We start from the raw sequence: 17,263 nt of genomic DNA on the forward strand, positions 1-17,263 counted from the left end.
GGTTCGTAGTGTCATTTGTGATGTGTGTGCAAAATTTGAGGTTATTCGGACGTGGTTTGGTTGGTTTCGGCATCAGTTGCCGAATTTGGAAATTTAGAAGTTCTTAGGCTTGAATCCGAGGGTAATTTGATGTTGTTTTGAGTGATTCGAAGGTTCGACTAAGTTGGTATGTTGATATATGACTTGTTGGTATTTTTGGTTGAGTTTTCGAGGGCCTCGGGGTGATTCCGGGTGGTTAACGGATTTGTCTAAGTTGGAAAAATGCAGCTGAAGCTGCTGCTACTGCTATTTTCGCACCTGCAGAAGAAAGAGTCGCAGGTGCGAGGCCGCTAGTGTGCGTGGGGAGTTCGCACGTGCGGGCAATGCTGGGCTAGGCAGGATGCGCAAATGCGAGTTAGAGGTCACATCTGCGAGCCCGCAGGTGCGAAACCTGGGGCGCATATGCGGAAAGAGGGATGCTGGACAGGCTTCGGAGATGCGGCGAGTTTGTCGCAAATGCGGAGACTGGGCGGATAAGTGAGTTGCACAGGTGCGGCTCCTTGGACCGCAGGTGCGGTCGCGCGGGTGTGAGTAAATGACCGCATGTGCGAGAAGCCTGGGCAGAGGGTACATATTGCACACTTCACGAATTTTGGTGCATTCTTCACCATTCTATTCGGTTTTGGAGCTTTTGGGAGAGATTTGAAGAGGAAATCAAGGGGGTTTTCATTGAGGTAAGTTACTTGAGCCCTAATACTCGTATATATGGTGATTTTCCGTTGTTTAATCATGTAATTAGTGAAAAATGAGGGGTTAGGGTTTGAGATTTTTTGGAGAAGTAATTTAAGGATTTGAAGGACCAAATGATGTCGGATTTTGATAAATTTGGTATGGTTAGACTCGTGAATGAATGAGCTTTCTAGTTTTGTGAATTTTGTCGGATTTTGAGACGTGGGCCCGGGGGGCGGGTTTGAGCCAATTTCGGATTTTGGTCTAATTTTGTAGCTTCTCCATTGGAATTCATTCCATTGGCGTATATTGATGGTATTGTACTGATTATGAATAGATTTAGAGCATTTGGAGGCCGAGTCCAGAGGAAAGAGCATTACGGGATAGAGATTTGACCGGTTCGAGGTAAGTAACGATTGTAAATCTAGTCCTGAGGGTATGAAACCCCGGATTTCGTATCATTCTACTATTCTGAGGTGACGCACATGCTAAGTGACGGGCGTGTGGGCGTGCACCGTTGGAGATTTGTGACTTGGTCCGTCCCGTAGCAACTGTAAAGTTGCATATTTTGTTGAAACTATATGATACTTATATGTTTTAGAAAGAGTTTCTGTAAATTGGGCTGAACGCCATGTTTGGGCCTTGTGCCAGTGCTGTTTGGACCCTTAGGGGCCTTTTCTTACTATCCTCTCATTATTTTCGATTGAAAATCTATACTCAGTCATGGCTATACTTGTTTACTGCATAATTCAGTTTTATGACTCTATTTTGATGCATATAAATGTTGTTTTGGGCCGAATGCCATGTTTTTACTAAAATGCCTGAGTGACTTGAGAGGTTTATGACTGAATGAGGCCGAGGGCCTGATTTGTGAGGATATTTTTGGGATCGAGCTGCACGTCGTAACATGTTGCATATTTATGGGATCGGGTTGCACGCCGCAGCATGTTGCATATTTATGGGATCAGGCTGCACGCCGCAGCATGTTTGATATAGGCCGAGGGCTTGAGTGATTTATGCCATGATTTGGCTTGATATAGCGCTTGAACTGAGGGAGCCCCTCCAGAGTCTGTACACACCTCAGTGAGTGCTGGTACCTACTGAGTGCGAGTGCCGAGTGCTGAGTGACTGGGAGGCATGAGTGATTGTGAGGTATGCCCGAGTGGTAAGAGTGATTGTGAGGTATGCCCGAGTGGCAAGAGTGATTGTGAGGTTTACCCGAGGGGCTGTATATGAGTGATGCTTTGCCCGATGGGCTGTTTATGATTTTATCATTTTTGCTCACCTTTGCATTTTTTCTCTATTTGAAAACTGCTGAAAAGTATCTTTAAATGATTTTTACTGGAACTGGGTTTAAACGAGATGTTTTGATTCAAATCTTGATTTTAAAAGCATGTGGTATTTTACTGAGATTTCCTGTTATGAATGTTATATGCTTTATTGCTCGTCACTACTGCTCAGTCTTTATTTATTGTTGTTACTTACTGAGTTGGCGTACTCATGTTACTCCCTGCACCCTGTGTGCAGATTCAGGTGTAGCTAGACACGGTAGCGGTTATTGATTGTTCTGGTTACAGATTTTCTTGGAGATAGTAAGATAGTTGTTTGGCGATCGCAGCCCCTGCTCTTCTCCCTCTTATCTTCCTCTAGTTGTATTTAGCTATTTTTCAGGCTGAGTTAGCCTTGATATTGTTAGATAGATTGTAGTAGATGCTCATGACTAGTGACACCCCGATGCCAGACTTTTTCTTTCGCACTTTTATTTTGATTAGAACTCCTTTATGAAGATTTTTATGTTACATAACATTGAAATTATCTTTGAAATAAAAATATCGGTTTATTTTGGAAACGAGTCGGCTTGCCTAGTTCCATGATAGGTGCCATCACAATAAGGGTTAGTTTGGGTCGTGACAACAAATGTCACTCAAAGGCCACTTATATCACAAGCTCAATCCAAAGTTTTTGGTCCTTACAGGTCATTAAGAGAATTGGATCTGTTGCATATCAACTACAGTTACCTCCCCACGCAAAAATACACTCTACATTCCATGTTTCCCATCTTAAGAAATATATTGGCTCTACTTAAGTGGTCTCTGAATTGCCAATCTCCCTCTCTCCTCATGGTCATATTGTACTAAATCCTGAGTGAATTACCGAAACCAAGGTGATCTCTAAGCACAACAAGCAGCCCACTCAGTACTAGGTGAAATGGTTCAATTATCCCAGTGAAGATAGCAGTTGGATATATGCTCCTACTTTCAAACTTGAGTTTCCTCAATTTGTCCTTGAGGACAAAAACTCTTAACGCGGGTGATGGGGCAGTTGTTATTTGCCAATTAGGTAGAAGGGGTATATCAGTCAATTCACTCAAGAGTTAGTTATACAGTTAGTTGTTAGAAGTTAGTTAGTGAGCTTGGCTAATTGGTTGTGGGGGGGGGGGGGGGAGGGAGGGGGTTATGGATACTCGATACATTGTAAGGAATGAATATGAAAAATATCAATAAACTTTTCCTCTCTTCTTAGTTTCAATTACTCTTGAAGTGTATTGAAGTGTCTTGTTCAGAGATTATTCTTTTCCCTAATCTCTTAGATTCACTTCCAATTTTAGACCTCCATTGTTAGCTACGCAGCAACAATAGTAGAAATAAGGTTAGTATTTGGTAAACTTATAGCCTAATTGTCCAAGCTTCTCCAAAGCCAACCACATTTTTTTCTTCAAAAGAGTATTTTTTTTTAAAAAAAGTTGAAGTGTTTGGCCAAGCTTTTAGAAGAAAAAAGTGCTTTTAAGTAGAAGCAAAAGCATTTTTGGAGAAGCGGAAAAAAATAAATTTTTCCAAAAAACAGTTCTTTGAAAAGGACTTTTGAGAAAAATACACTTAGGGGGTGTTTGGTATAATAATGGGATATCCCATGGGGTGGAATATCCCAAGGGATTAGTTATCCCACCTCCTATATGTAATAACTAATCCCACCATTTTAGTGTAAAAATTATCCCGGATTAGCTAATACCTCAAACCAAACATAGGATAAAGTTAAACCCAAACGTTATCCCGGGATTATTATCGTTATCCCATGTACCAAACGGCCCTTTAGGAGTACTTTTTAAAGCTTGACTAAACATTAGTTACTGCTTAGAAGTGTTTTTCAAATTAATTAGTTAAACACAAATTATTTATCACTAAAATATTTTTTAAAAAGGCAATTTTAAGAGAAAATATTGTCAAAATAAACTAATTTTAGAAACTTGCCAAACATGCTATTTAAAAAGAGAAAAAGTAAATTCATTTCAAAGCAGATGCAAAGTTTTGGCTGGAAAACAAAAATTTGAATGTTAAAAAGAAGCTTGAACTTTGAAGTGTAAACAAGTGAAAAATGGAGAATGTGTGAATAAAAAAATCTGGAAGGATGAGTCCATTATCGTTAAAAGCAAAACATGTTGATATGCCAATCACGAGGTAGAAGACAAGTGGCCCAATTCCATCCAAAACTCCAAAACAAGCGTACTCTTCTCTCTCACGCACTAGATCGACAAACGCAGACACATTAGCCAAAGACGCAACCTTTCTTCCAAGTTTCAAAAAAGGCAACGACATCAAACAAAAAAAAGGGGTAAAGTAAAAGAAAGAAAGAAAAAAAAAAGATGCCACTACAGAACAGTGTCCACCACTATTGGATACCTCTCCTTTTGTTGTCTTTTTCCCCCACTTACCCCCCTCCCCCACTTTCTATACTTTCCCAACACATTTTTCCTCCATCCCAAGCTTTGTATTTTGCCTAATACCATTCCCATTGTCTTCTTCTTCTGATTCTTTTTTTCCTTTGCTTCAAATTCCTTTTCTCATTTCCACTTTTCTTTGTCAGCTTCAGTTTCTACTCAGTATCTCCAGTCTGGGTTTGGTTAATCTCTGAAATCTTAAAAAGGGGCATGTAGCAGATACAACAAGATTGTATTTTTGGTCTTTATCAACTTACCCATCTGAGTTTCTCTCTTCCCACTTTATATTTGGGTCTGTAAATAAGTAACAGTTAGTTATAGTTGTTGAGAGATTTCACTTTTCTTTGCCAGCTTCAGTTTCTGTTTTAGTATTTCTGGGTTAGGTTTACTTTTGAAATCTGAAAAAGGGGGCATTTGGCTGATTCAGCAAGATTGCATTTTTATTTCTTTATTTGCTTACCCATCTCAGCCTCTCTCTGTTCCACTGTTGTATTTGTTCTGTAAATAATAGTCAGTGATAGTTGTTGAGGGACTTCACTCTCAAGATTGGACATTTTTCTCTGTTTTATACTGTTATTGTGTTTTTAAGTAAAAAAATTTGATAATTTTTGAGGGGTGCTCTGATTTTTCCTCTCAATATGTCGCCAACTGTGGTTGATGATGGAGTAGAATACTGCTTTGCTATGGAGTATGATGGTCCACCAATAACCCATGATCTTCCACGGGCAGTTCCTATAAATGTTGATAGGATACCAGTGGCCACTGTTGTTTCACAGGTGCCATTATCCCACAAGTTAACTTTACCAGTTGTTCAACCTATTTCAGCCACAGATATAACCAAAAGATTTTCTAAGCATAGTTTAGAATCAACTGTGTCCCCTACATCTGTGATAGCTTTTCAAGGGGTAGATGAAGATGATTCAGCTAGCAAAGAATTAGCTTTAGGCTCAGAGACTACATTGTCCCCTGGCTCTGTTACTGCACTTGAGGAGAGAGTCTGTAGTAATGGTGATGAGAGTGTAGGTGAATTTTCTGGTTTAATTAATGAATCCACTGACTTGGCATCTTCCTCCATTAGTCGTGATGAAATATTGGGAAGGGTGGGGAGTTCTGGTACTTTTAGATTTTCGAGTAGTTTTGAGAAATCCAGAGACTTGTCAAGGAGTAGTCATAATTTGAGGGCTTCGACTGGTCGTAAAGACAGAAGCTTGGAGTTCAATGATTTAAGCCAACCAGATTGGGCCTCGAATGAGTCACTTTTGAGTCTTGATTATCCGTCTTCTCGTGTTTCTTCTTCACGTAAATATGGGGATAGCTTTAATGAAGCTAGCTGTGATGTTAAACGAGCTCCTGTTGTGACTTTTTGTGATATTGAATCGGAGGATGAAGATATTAATGAAGATGTTTGTGGTGCCGAGCCTGAGGTGGTCCGACCAAAGAAAGAACCTGCAGTTAAGGTGAAGAAAGGGGTATGCTATCGTTGTTTTAAAGGGAACAGGTTTACCGAAAAGGAGGTATGTATTGTTTGTGATGCCAAATATTGCAGTAATTGTGTGCTTAGAGCTATGGGGTCTATGCCAGAGGGAAGAAAGTGTGTCAGCTGCATCGGTTATCCGATTGATGAACCAAAGCGAGGCAACTTGGGCAAATGCTCTAGGATGCTCAAGCGACTGCTAAATGATTTGGAGATTAGGCAGATTATGAAGGCGGAGAAAATGTGTGAAGTGAATCAGTTGCCATCTGATTATGTATGCGTGAATGCAAGGCCTCTTTCTCCCGAAGAGCTTGTTATATTGCAGAGCTGCATAAATCCACCAAAGAAGCTGAAACCTGGGAATTATTGGTATGACAAAGTATCTGGTCTCTGGGGAAAGGTGAGTAGAAATTTGATTATCCGCATCGTTTATTCTTTTTTCCTCATTATATGTTTTGTATATTGAGCACTAATCTAGAAGTAACCCAATAATTTGTTATGACAGGAAGGACAAAAACCTTCACAAATTATCACTCCCCATTTAAATGTTGGAGGTCCCATCAAGGCAAATGCTAGCAACGGAAACACTCAGGTCTATATAAATGGCCGTGAGATCACCAAACCTGAGCTACGCATGTTACAGGTTAATTTTCGATACCTGCAAAACAAGGTCCAGTAGTAATTCATTTTTTTTTTCTGTTTTAGACTGACCATGTTGATTGCTTATACAGTTAGCAGGAGTACAATGTGCTGGCAACCCACATTTTTGGGTGAATGAGGATGGTTCATATCAGGAAGAGGGACAGAAAAATACCAAAGGATATATATGGGGCAAGGTTGGATTTATGCTCGATTTGAGTTTGTGTCCTTTTATTTTTGGGGATCATTGTTACTTTGCTAGTAATAAGGATTGATTTGCACCTGGTTTGCTCCTGTTTGACTTTAATTACCTTACGGAAATGGAATTTGTCTTATCTATGTTCCATGATTGAGTCCTTCTCTACTTATCCACTTCGCATACTCAAACATACAGCCATTTCTGGTGCTCAGTCAAAGTATTTAACTTTTCAGGCTGGAATGAAGCTGGTTTGTGCCGTACTCTCTCTTCCAGTTCCTTCAAAATCATCTAATACTTGTGGAGAGCAAGTTAATAGTGTGGTTAGTCAAGCTGTACCTGAATATCTGGAGCAGAGGGCACTTAACAAGCTACTTTTGATTGGATATAGTGGATCTGGTACTAGCACCATATTTAAGCAGGTGATTTTCTACTGTTAGAACTGACTCCTTGAGCCCTTGCTCTTTGCTGTTTTAGCTAAATATAATTTATCTGCACATAATGCTCTGATGACCAGCTCATTTGCTTTAAAATATTTTGTTTCACAACATCCTATATTCACTTGATTTATGTTAGATACAGAACTGTCTGCTCTCTTAAAGAAGCATTAGTTAATCTGTCATCATGCTCCAAGGAAGTGATTTAGAGATTCACCCTTCTTTAGTTCAGTTGTACAGCGGAAAATGTCCTTACATTCTCCTTTCCTGGTATTCTTGTTCCAAGTATAGTGGACATGCAGTATTCTCCCCATCCTATAGTTGCTTTGCTAGACTAGAAAAAAATGAACAAAAAAGGAAAGGAAATTGGATGTGGACGTCAATGCTGACTTCTTTGAGAAGAACTGTTTTTGGCTTATTGTTGTTTAAAAATTGGTGCTTTTTTCTTGTGTTTTGTTTGAGAGCAATAAGAGGCAATTTGTTTTTAAAAAAAATAAATATATAATTAAATATTGTGAGGTCTACTGTAATATTGTCTTACATAGAGTTTTATGTAAGACAATATGTTGTTGACCTGACTGACAAGAGGAATCCCTTCAGCTGCTGAGACCTGAGTTGCCTTTATTATGATCTTATAATGTTTTTATTGGAAATAATGGAAGGATGGAGGTAGTAGGATGTTAAAAAATATTGAAAAATATATATTACAGAGAGGTAGAGCCGTAGAGGTGAAGAATTGGTTAAAATTTGTGTTTCTGGGCCAGTGACTTTTTGTTATGGTACCTCGATTTGCTAAAGGGAGGCCTATTTGCTTTCTGGCTTGTTCGCTCCACCTAGTTATATATTCTCTTCAGCTTTTATGCTTTATAAATACGGATAAAATTAGAAAAGTGAACATTCGAACAATCTGAAAATTATACTTGATTGAGGCCCTTATTTACTTGACACAAGTTGCTGTTTTTTATCTTAATGGTGGTATCATTACTTGCTTTGTTTTCCTTATTTGGTAGGTGACGATCAAGAAATAATTCTATTTGAGCACCTCAACTTCTTGGTTCCCTTTCTTTTCTTGCCTGCTTGTTTTTTTCAGCGATTTAAGTAGCTACTTCCCACAGTGTTATTATGCACCTTGACTTTTTCCCTATCAGACTGTCCTTGTTTAATTTGGCTTGTACTATCATTAACTGATTGGTAAATGTAAATCAGGCAAAAATTCTTTACAAGGATGTCCCATTCTCTGAGGATGAGAGAGAACATATCAAATTGTTGATCCAAAGCAACGTATATGGATACCTTGGTGTGCTGCTTGAGGGCCGTGAGCGCTTTGAGGAAGAGATTATGATTGAATTGCGCAAGGGTTCTTCTTGTGAGTCTGGGCTGACAGGTATTACAAACTTTGGGCTCAACACAATTCATGTGCATGCTGTCATGTTTGTGTGGAAGCCAAGAAGACTTGAATGTTGATAAATTGCAAATCTCTTCAAGTCCTTTACTGGCATTCTTATACTGTTCATTTTCTTTCTTTTGAAACCCAGAATTTTTTTGTGAACTTGTTATCATCGGAATGCACAAATTATTGTCATGAAATAAATTATCCCGTATGCAATCAAGATTGGACCACTGCTTTTGATTTTCACATAAATTGTTTTGGCTGGTTATGTGTGCTTAGAGGGTTTTATTTCCCCTCAGCCTACATGGTGAACCTGGATTCCTGCAATATACCTCTTAAGTAACAATTTGCATATACTTCAGGGGAGAGCACTGGGATTGAAAAGAAAACATTATATTCCATACCTCCAAGACTGAAAGCATTCTCAGATTGGCTTCTCAAAATAATGGCCACGGGTAATCTAGAAGCAGTTTTCCCAGCTGCAACACGGGAATATGCTCCATTAATTGAGGAGTTGTGGAATGTTTCAGCCATTCAGGCAACTTATAAGCGGAGAAGTGAACTAGAAATGCTTCATGACATGTCTTGTTATTTCTTAGAGCGGGTAAGAAAATCCTTATGTCGACAATTTGCTCAGTTAGATGTAACATTTATGCATAATTATCGATATTTGAAGGTTGAAGGACTTGTGTCTTAGAATCTTCTTTCTATGTGTCACAAAGTCTACAGCTATTTCAACTCCTTTACACATTTTCCCTCCACCTATGCTATCCAAACTAAATAGACAAATAGGGTTTTCCCAAAAAGGAACTCTATCCTCGTATATGTTGCATGCTAATTTGCACTTTGGGTGGGTGGGTGGGGGTACTCCCTTTTCAACTTTATGACACTTCATGTCTTTAAAAGAAAGAAAAAAAATATTTAGAATAGGATCCATCCTAGGGCGGCTATTGTTATTACGTGTGCTTTATGACTTCATGTTGACTGTAACATTACTTTGTCTAGTTTGTGTGTGTTATGTCAGTATTTCACAATTAGATATTGTATCAACTGATCTATCCTAGTGTATGTGCTTACATTTGAATACTAGTTGTAAGTTCTTGAGTAAACTGTTCAAAATGAAATACGTTAAAGAGTATGTGAAACTATGGTGTCTATGGACTACACAACGTAATCTAAGTCTTGCAAGAAACTGACTCTATTTTTCTTTTTTACTGAAAATGGTTATTCTTCTGTTTGGTACTATAAGAATGTGAACGAAATAAAATATCCTCAAAATGTAATGCAACACTACAAAAGAAAGAGCAAAATTTGAAATTTTTTATGTGCTGCACTAATTCATAAGAAAATTTGTTTTATATAGTAGGCAATCTTGGCGAAGTCATATGTAAAAATCAATTGAACATCATTGTATCTTTTCTTTGGGAATGGTTATTCTTTCCTTCACACCTAAAAAGGAACAAAGCATTCAATGGGGTCATTTTGGTTTAGAGACAAGTTATGCATGGATTGATAATGTAGGGATTGTAATGTAAGGATTAGTAATGCAGGGATTGTATATTGCAGCGATTATTTCTTAGTTTGATATATTATATATTAGTATAGAATGAATAATTTAAATAATATGTTTACTTTTAAACAAAATAATTTTTTTTCCTTTTATGAGGGCCATTTTAGCATTTTAATCTATGAGTACTACTAATACCCGTATTCTTATTCAACATCCTTTTCCCCATAAAAAATACATAGATTCCCGCATAACTTATGCAAGTATTTATTATTTATAAGGAGGAGCCCAACGTTGTATTAATTAATTAATGCTGATTTTAATGTGGAGACTAAATCTCCTGAAATCCAAACCAAACATTGTCTAATTTATGGTAATTTTTATGTGGAGATTATATCTCCTAAAACCCAAACCAGACGGCCCCTTATTGTACTAATTATTGCCTACTGATGAAAGATCAATTGGAAGGAATCTAACAATTGGTAAACTACTCCCATGACGATGACAATCAAAATCAATATTACTGAACTGTCAATTGATCATGGCTTTCTAAAAGGAAAAAAACCACATACTTTTCCTCCGTTCCTATTTAGTTGTCATGTATACTAAAAGTAGTTGTTTCCATATACTTGTCATTTTAGAAAATCAAAAGAGAATTAATTATTTTGACCAGCTTTACCTTAGCGTTAATTGTTGTAGAATTAAGAGGCATGTAACTCGACAAAGATTAAAGAATTAATAAGACAAAGATTAGTTAAATTACTCTTCTTATTAATGTTTTCTTAGTGTGCGTATAGAACCTTATCCGACAACTAAATGGGAACAGACAACTAAATGGGAACAGAGTGAGTATATTCTAACAAGGAGAATTTTGTAACCAGCAGTGTTTATTTCTGCCTGCTTGTTTGATACTGTAATTGATAATGTGAGTTGCAAGAATTTAAGTAAAAACAACACATGCTGTGGAAGAAGAGTTTTTTCCTTCGAGGGAAAGAAGGGTAATGGGCCATCAAGATGTTGATTTCATTAGTTGATAAGTAAGAGGTTGAGTTGTCAGTGGATGATTTCCAAACATATTGATACGAGCTAAGTACTTGCCAATTCTTAATGCAAAAGCATATTAACTATAACATTAACGTCAAATGATGAAAACATACTTGGAAATATTGCCCTAATTAAAGTAGGTGCTACATTTATGATGCTAGACTAACTTTGTTGGTATCGGTTAATGCATGGGAATAAAAAAAATGATACTGAATCGAGCAATGCAGCATTCGGATGTGAAGGTTATTGTTTTTGGGATGCATATCGAGAAGGAAAAATATGTTGAATCTAAGTTTGGTAAAAACCTTTAAAAAAATTGTGTGATGCAAAGGTGAAGATTATTTTTCATTTGTTTTAGATATTCAAAATTTGAGAAAATTGGGTTAATTGGAATATACATACTCTAAATGCCATATAGTGATAGGTGAATAAGTAGGTTGAGTATCAGAATTCATTGCTGCAGCAGAATATATATATGTTTAATTTGATAAAGGCGTGTGGCTTCTCTGTTATGGATTAATCAAAAAGGTATGCCCACGTAGTCTAGCCCTAAAGATACCTGATAACAACTGAAGATGGTGTTTTCTTGATCTTCTGATGCTATATGAACTTCTGAAGCAGTATAGCTTCTATCTTTTATGACATCTTCGAAATTGGGTTGGCATTGAAAATTTGGTTTGTTCATTCCAAGTTTTGAATAGACCTTGTGATGGCAGAGTAGCATTTGACTGGATTAAGTAACTGAGAGTTCCCCGTTGATTCCTACAGATGATGGGGAGGATCTTTCACTTGTTACTAAATATCTCTGCATCGATTATTTTTCCTATTTCAGGCAGTTGATATTTTGAAAACGGACTATGAACCTTCAGATGTGGATATCTTATATGCTGAGGGTGTTACTTCATCCAATGGACTTTCATGTGTGGATTTCTCATTCCCAGATTCAGAAGATTATGATAATCTTGACAGCAGTGATCATCCTAATTCTGTGCTCAGGTTTGAAAAGCAAAACTTAACATTTTGTTTACTCACCCTTGCACTGTTATGCCTTTGATGTGGAAGCACTTTTGCCTCGTTGACTTACTACTCTCTCACTAACGTGGATTAGACCTAGATTCTAGTGGACGACATAGTAAAAACTCACTTATTATGTTGGTACACTGGATAAGAGACCCATCTCATGGCTGCCGCAACAATCACGGGTCCATGATAAGTAATTGGTATGAGAACTGAAAGCAAATGATTGGGCTGGTTCTCATGTAGCTTATCCAATGGGAAATTGAGTCCTTGCGATATTTCTATTTCTAAATACTACCGTCTGTGTGTTTGAGAACCCTTCTATGCAGATAATCCTTTCCTATAGTTGATTTTAGGATCTTCCTAAATGAATATAGGATGAGAAGTGAAGTTAGTTATTATAGCCCTGTCATTTACGGACTTGATAGATGCTTTGTTAACTGTTTTACATTTCCTGTTACTCAGATTTCAGCTGATTAGAGTACAGGCAAGGGGGTTCATTGAAAATTGTAAGTGGCTTGAGATGTTTGAAGACGTTCGGGTGGTCATTTTCTGTGTTTCATTAAGCGACTATGACCAATATGTTGTTGAGGAAACTGGGGAGACAGTTAACAAGATGTTATTGAGCAAGAAACTTTTCGAGAGCATCGTGACTCATCCAACCTTTGATCAAATGGACTTCCTTCTCTTACTAAACAAGTTTGATTCTTTTGAGGAGAAATTAGAACATGTTCCTTTGACCGAATGTGAGTGGTTTGGCGATTTTTGTCCAATCGTTAGCCGGAATCGCTCCAACAGCAACTCCACCAGCATAAACCATAGCCCCTCCTTGGGCCAGTTGGCATATCATTATGTTGCAGTAAAATTCAAGAGGCTGTTTTCTGCTCTCACCAACAGGAAGCTGTATGTTTCACTAGTAAGAGGTTTAGAGCCAAAAACTGTAGATGAATCGCTCAAGTATGCAAGGGAGATAATTAAGTGGGACGAAGAGCGGCTAAACTTCAGCTTGAGTGAGTACTCATTTTATAGCACTGATGCAAGTTCCTTCTCACATTGAACTCAAAGCTTCAAACAATTCTTTTTCCCCAAAAGAAAAGTTATGTCCATAAGAGGTTGTACTGTATATACTGAGATGGTAAAAGAAAGCAAAGCAGAAACATTGGGCAGATGATCTAAGTGCTTTGGTTTGGCCTCTTGGGTTATAGACTTCAGTTTGTTCAAATCTAACGCAAGTGAACAGAAAAGTGGATCCTTTTAGGACCGAGATACGGTTGCCAATGAATGAGCACAAACACTTTTTTTTACAAAATAGGCTTGTAAATGGCTAATTTGGTGACGAACAGAGAAGATATAGCTTTGACAATTTTTGTAATATTGTATGTATCTCTCCGGTAAGGTAATCAAATTGTAGAATATAGGATTTAACCAAATTAGAGCGGAAGATGCTCGCTAACTATATGCTCTATGTGTGTATCTCTGTTTTTTTTTTTTGGTTTTGTTTGTACACGTAAGTAATCCTCTAAAATGCGTGGCAAATGGGAAAAGGAGGAAAATTATTAAAATAGTTGAATCAGAATCCATCACCATAGCCATGAAAATGACAAGTAACAAAATTGATATCTGGAATCTCAAATACTATCACAACTTATTTCATTTTAAGCCAGGTAACCAAAAATTTCTTTTTTACAAAAACACATGGTTCACTTTGTCGTTTCAATTTGATTTGATCCAATTGTAGTATCTCTTACTAGAACAGACTAAAATCATATATTTTCAACTAAAATCATGGTTATGCGTCAGTGTCTTCTTTATAAAATCCTACAGCGCAAAGTGAACTGTCCAGCAGATGGAGATCAATATTGGCATTAAATATAAAGTCTAATGTGTAGAATTACATTACAAAGAATCAAAGAAGCTCGAATTGGAAACTGGCAATTCATATGAAATGGATTTATTTTGTTCCTATTTCTAATGGGAGCTCGTGTCAGCATGCATTGAATTCACTTTGGCAACATCAAGCAATAAAAGGTTATACGATTAGTTGGTTTTACCAACATTGTTTCAGATTTTGGCAAATGATACAAATATGGAAAATTCAGAGTTTTCATCTCTGATTATATCTTTAGCCTCCTGAGGGAAATATTAAACGGCTGTGATCATAGCAAAGGGTCAAGTTTTCATATTTCCTCAACTGGGCTCTGCAGAAAAGGTGTAAACAGACTTGGAACTGTAACTAGAAATGGCAGCTCATTTGGAAGATGATGAAAATGTGTTCAACACGTCAAACGTCCAAGTTGTGGTCCATACCATCACACTCTGCTCATTGAAAACAAAGTTTACTCCATCTTTCTTTCTTCTTCAAAGGAGCCTCCTCGCTCTACTTGTTTTTTCCTTTGCTCTTTTTCTTTCTTCCATAAGCAAAACTTAGTTATCAAAAAATGGCTACAATCTGTGAGACGTGCAAAGTAATTGAGAAACAAAAGTATTGGGAAGAGTTCGACAAACATCAGTTCTTCAAAATTATGATGAATGATTTCAGGCGTAGATTGGTGAGACACCCTCTTCCATTTTTTCTTTCTTACATCTTTTTCATTCCTTCAAAAAATGCAGAGTTCTCTCCTTATATTTATGAAATTGTAGCTGAAACATTTTATTTTTGCAGCGCATTCCACAGAAGTTCGTGTTGAACTTAAAAGACAGTTACAAACTGTTGGGGAGAAAGATTCTTAGGGGTCCCAGTGGCAATACATGGGCAGTTGAGGTTAAGAGAAGAGAGGATGATGATTATGTGTTTTGCAATGGTTGGGAACTGTTTGTCAAAGACCATTGTTTGGAAGAAGCAGATCTGTTAGTATTCAAGATGAAAAGTTTTTCATCTTTTGATGTCAGTATTTTTGACCTTAGCGCGTGCGAGAAAGAGGAGACTTTCTTTGCCAAGAAAAATAGGAACCCTTGTAAACATCCAGATGAAGTAACAGATGAACATACAAGTGATCAAAAAGAGAGTAGTGAAAATGAACATTCAAGCGAGGAAGAAAGTTATGAAAAAAAGTATGTGTTTCATTCATCTCAGCTTGGCAAAGGGAAAAAGATGAAGAAAATCTTGATAGCCAAGCAGCAGATCAATAGGAAAAGGGAATGTACACCTTCCTCACCGCGCAAGAAAAACATTGAACCTGGTTAAGTTTAACTCTTTCTTTCATTGCACTTCTATTCTTTGGAATCTGTCTCCTTTTTTTTTTCATCCTACATTTTTTATGGATTTTGATTTGGAAAAATTGTTATGTTCAGAGGAAAAAATGCCCATGTTCTCAAACCGACGCCAGGTTACAGAGAAAGAGGAAGTCTTTCAACAGGCTTCAAGACACAAATCTTCTGTGCCTTTTTTTCTTATGACAATGCAGCCTACCCATGTCTACTTGGGTCAGCTGGTATATGTTCTATTGTCCTTCTATAAACTTACAACAATAGGTTAAAATACACAAGAGAGTAAAAACTCTTTATACCATAAGTGTATATAAGTTAAATCCTTTATGTTTAAACATTATCCAAAGTGATAGTAGTATGTAATCAGAGGCAAACCTATGTCGTAAAGAGAGGGGTCACGGACACCCCGGAAAGTTCGTAAAATATTCCACGTATACATTGTATATGTCTTTAGAAAATATTGATATATTAGTAGTTGCACCCTATATACAAAACATATTTTGGTTGAATGGAAAAGTACACTCATGACCTTCAAATCCTAGGTCCGCCTCTGTTAATGTAATGTATGTCGCAACTGTTGATTTATCTCTATATATTCACATAATATGTACTAGCAACCCACCATCAGTCTAGTTTTTCGTGTGCCCTTTCAGCTGTTTTTGTGTTAATCTAGTTTGTTGAATATATGTGCAAGCAGAAACTCCCAAAGAAATGGGCAAACAGATATATGACGAAGAAATATGAGACAATTAACCTGAGAATCCATTCAAGTGGAAGGACGTGGGCAGTTGCAGTTAGTTACAGACAGGAAGGACTTGTGATGCAGAGTGGTTGGGAAGATTTTGTAATGGATAATGATTTGGAGGAGTGTGATATCTGCGTCTTTGAACTAGCTCAAGGAGGAAAGCACAACTTAATACCAGTTGTTTTAGATGTTTATATACATCGTGTTAAGGATGAGATTATGAGACCATCTTGTTCCAACAGCACATCTATTGACTAGATTGCTAGTTTGCTATTACTTTGAAAAGTTTGATTTGCTTTTGAGTTTAAGTTTGTTATGTTCTTCTATCAGGGACAGTTAGAAGTACCTAATTGTGAGGTTGGCTTGTTTCTGAATGTATTACTCAGAGATTTTAAGTATTTTATTCAGTATTATTCTATTGTTTGAAGGGGAGCCTTCGACCAATGTTAAGGTTGTTTTCGTGTGACCTATAGGTCACGAGTTCGAACCGTGGAATCAGTCATGATGCTTGCATCAGGTAGGCTCCCTACATAAGCCTTTTTCCAAGCCCTGCATAAACGCATGATACTTTGTGCACCTAGCTGCCATATCCTTTTATTATTTTATTATATTTATTTTTTGTGCCTTTAAAGTCCTTAGTACTTTAGGAGTTGCGATAAATTATTTTAATGAGACGATTCTATCCAATCATAACCTCGCCAAGTCTTTAATCAGGGGCTCTATCATGTTAGCCAATACAAATCGCATTCCATAAGTTTTTAAAGATTGGAAGGCTCCCTCTAGTGCTAAATAAAAAAGATCTCTGAGCAAGGATTAGCTTTTCAACGGGTAAAGAAAGGCCTCACCAAACACTTCATGCTCAAAGGAAGAAGCAAATGAGTAATCAAGCCACGAAAAAACGAATAGTGATACAAGTCTTCGTCAAAGCTCACACGCTAAGTTTGGAACCCTTACGGCTCACCCCCTTGTCACTTCTATTAAAAATATTGAACATCATCCAGAAAAAAAATGTTCGGGCAAATCAAACGAGCGAACACATGTTAAAAGCAAGTATTCCCCCTTTCCCTTCACTAATTTATAAGTGTAACAGGGGAAAAGGGTCTTTGCCTAGCAGGCTAGAAGTCGTGACTAATTGTTAAAATCTAGACGAACGTTATTCTCTCTTTTGGAGGAACCAAATTTCG

The 17,263-nt window shown here is 37.4% G+C and overlaps 2 protein-coding genes across 2 annotated transcripts; both read left to right on the forward strand.

The window, feature by feature from the left end:
• The first annotated feature begins 4,242 nt into the window (after positions 1–4,242).
• Positions 4,243–13,557, forward strand: LOC107831660 (extra-large guanine nucleotide-binding protein 1). Its single transcript, XM_016659442.2, has 8 exons — positions 4,243–6,297; positions 6,403–6,540; positions 6,629–6,733; positions 6,969–7,154; positions 8,376–8,553; positions 8,922–9,163; positions 11,943–12,106; positions 12,593–13,557. The coding sequence occupies exons 1-8, from the start codon at positions 5,062–5,064 to the stop codon at positions 13,182–13,184; spliced, it is 2,841 nt and encodes a 946-aa protein (XP_016514928.1). The 5' UTR covers positions 4,243–5,061; the 3' UTR covers positions 13,185–13,557.
• A 716-nt stretch (positions 13,558–14,273) lies between these two features.
• LOC107831662 (B3 domain-containing protein REM16-like) lies at positions 14,274–16,506 on the forward strand. Its single transcript, XM_016659446.2, has 4 exons — positions 14,274–14,676; positions 14,790–15,306; positions 15,419–15,558; positions 16,032–16,506. Exons 1-4 carry the CDS (start codon positions 14,566–14,568, stop codon positions 16,335–16,337), a joined length of 1,074 nt encoding a protein of 357 aa, XP_016514932.1. The 5' UTR covers positions 14,274–14,565; the 3' UTR covers positions 16,338–16,506.
• Positions 16,507–17,263: the final 757 nt, after the last annotated feature.

Source organism: Nicotiana tabacum, chromosome 17 (assembly GCF_000715075.1).
Source record: "Nicotiana tabacum cultivar K326 chromosome 17, ASM71507v2, whole genome shotgun sequence".
Classification (NCBI taxonomy): domain Eukaryota; kingdom Viridiplantae; phylum Streptophyta; class Magnoliopsida; order Solanales; family Solanaceae; genus Nicotiana; species Nicotiana tabacum.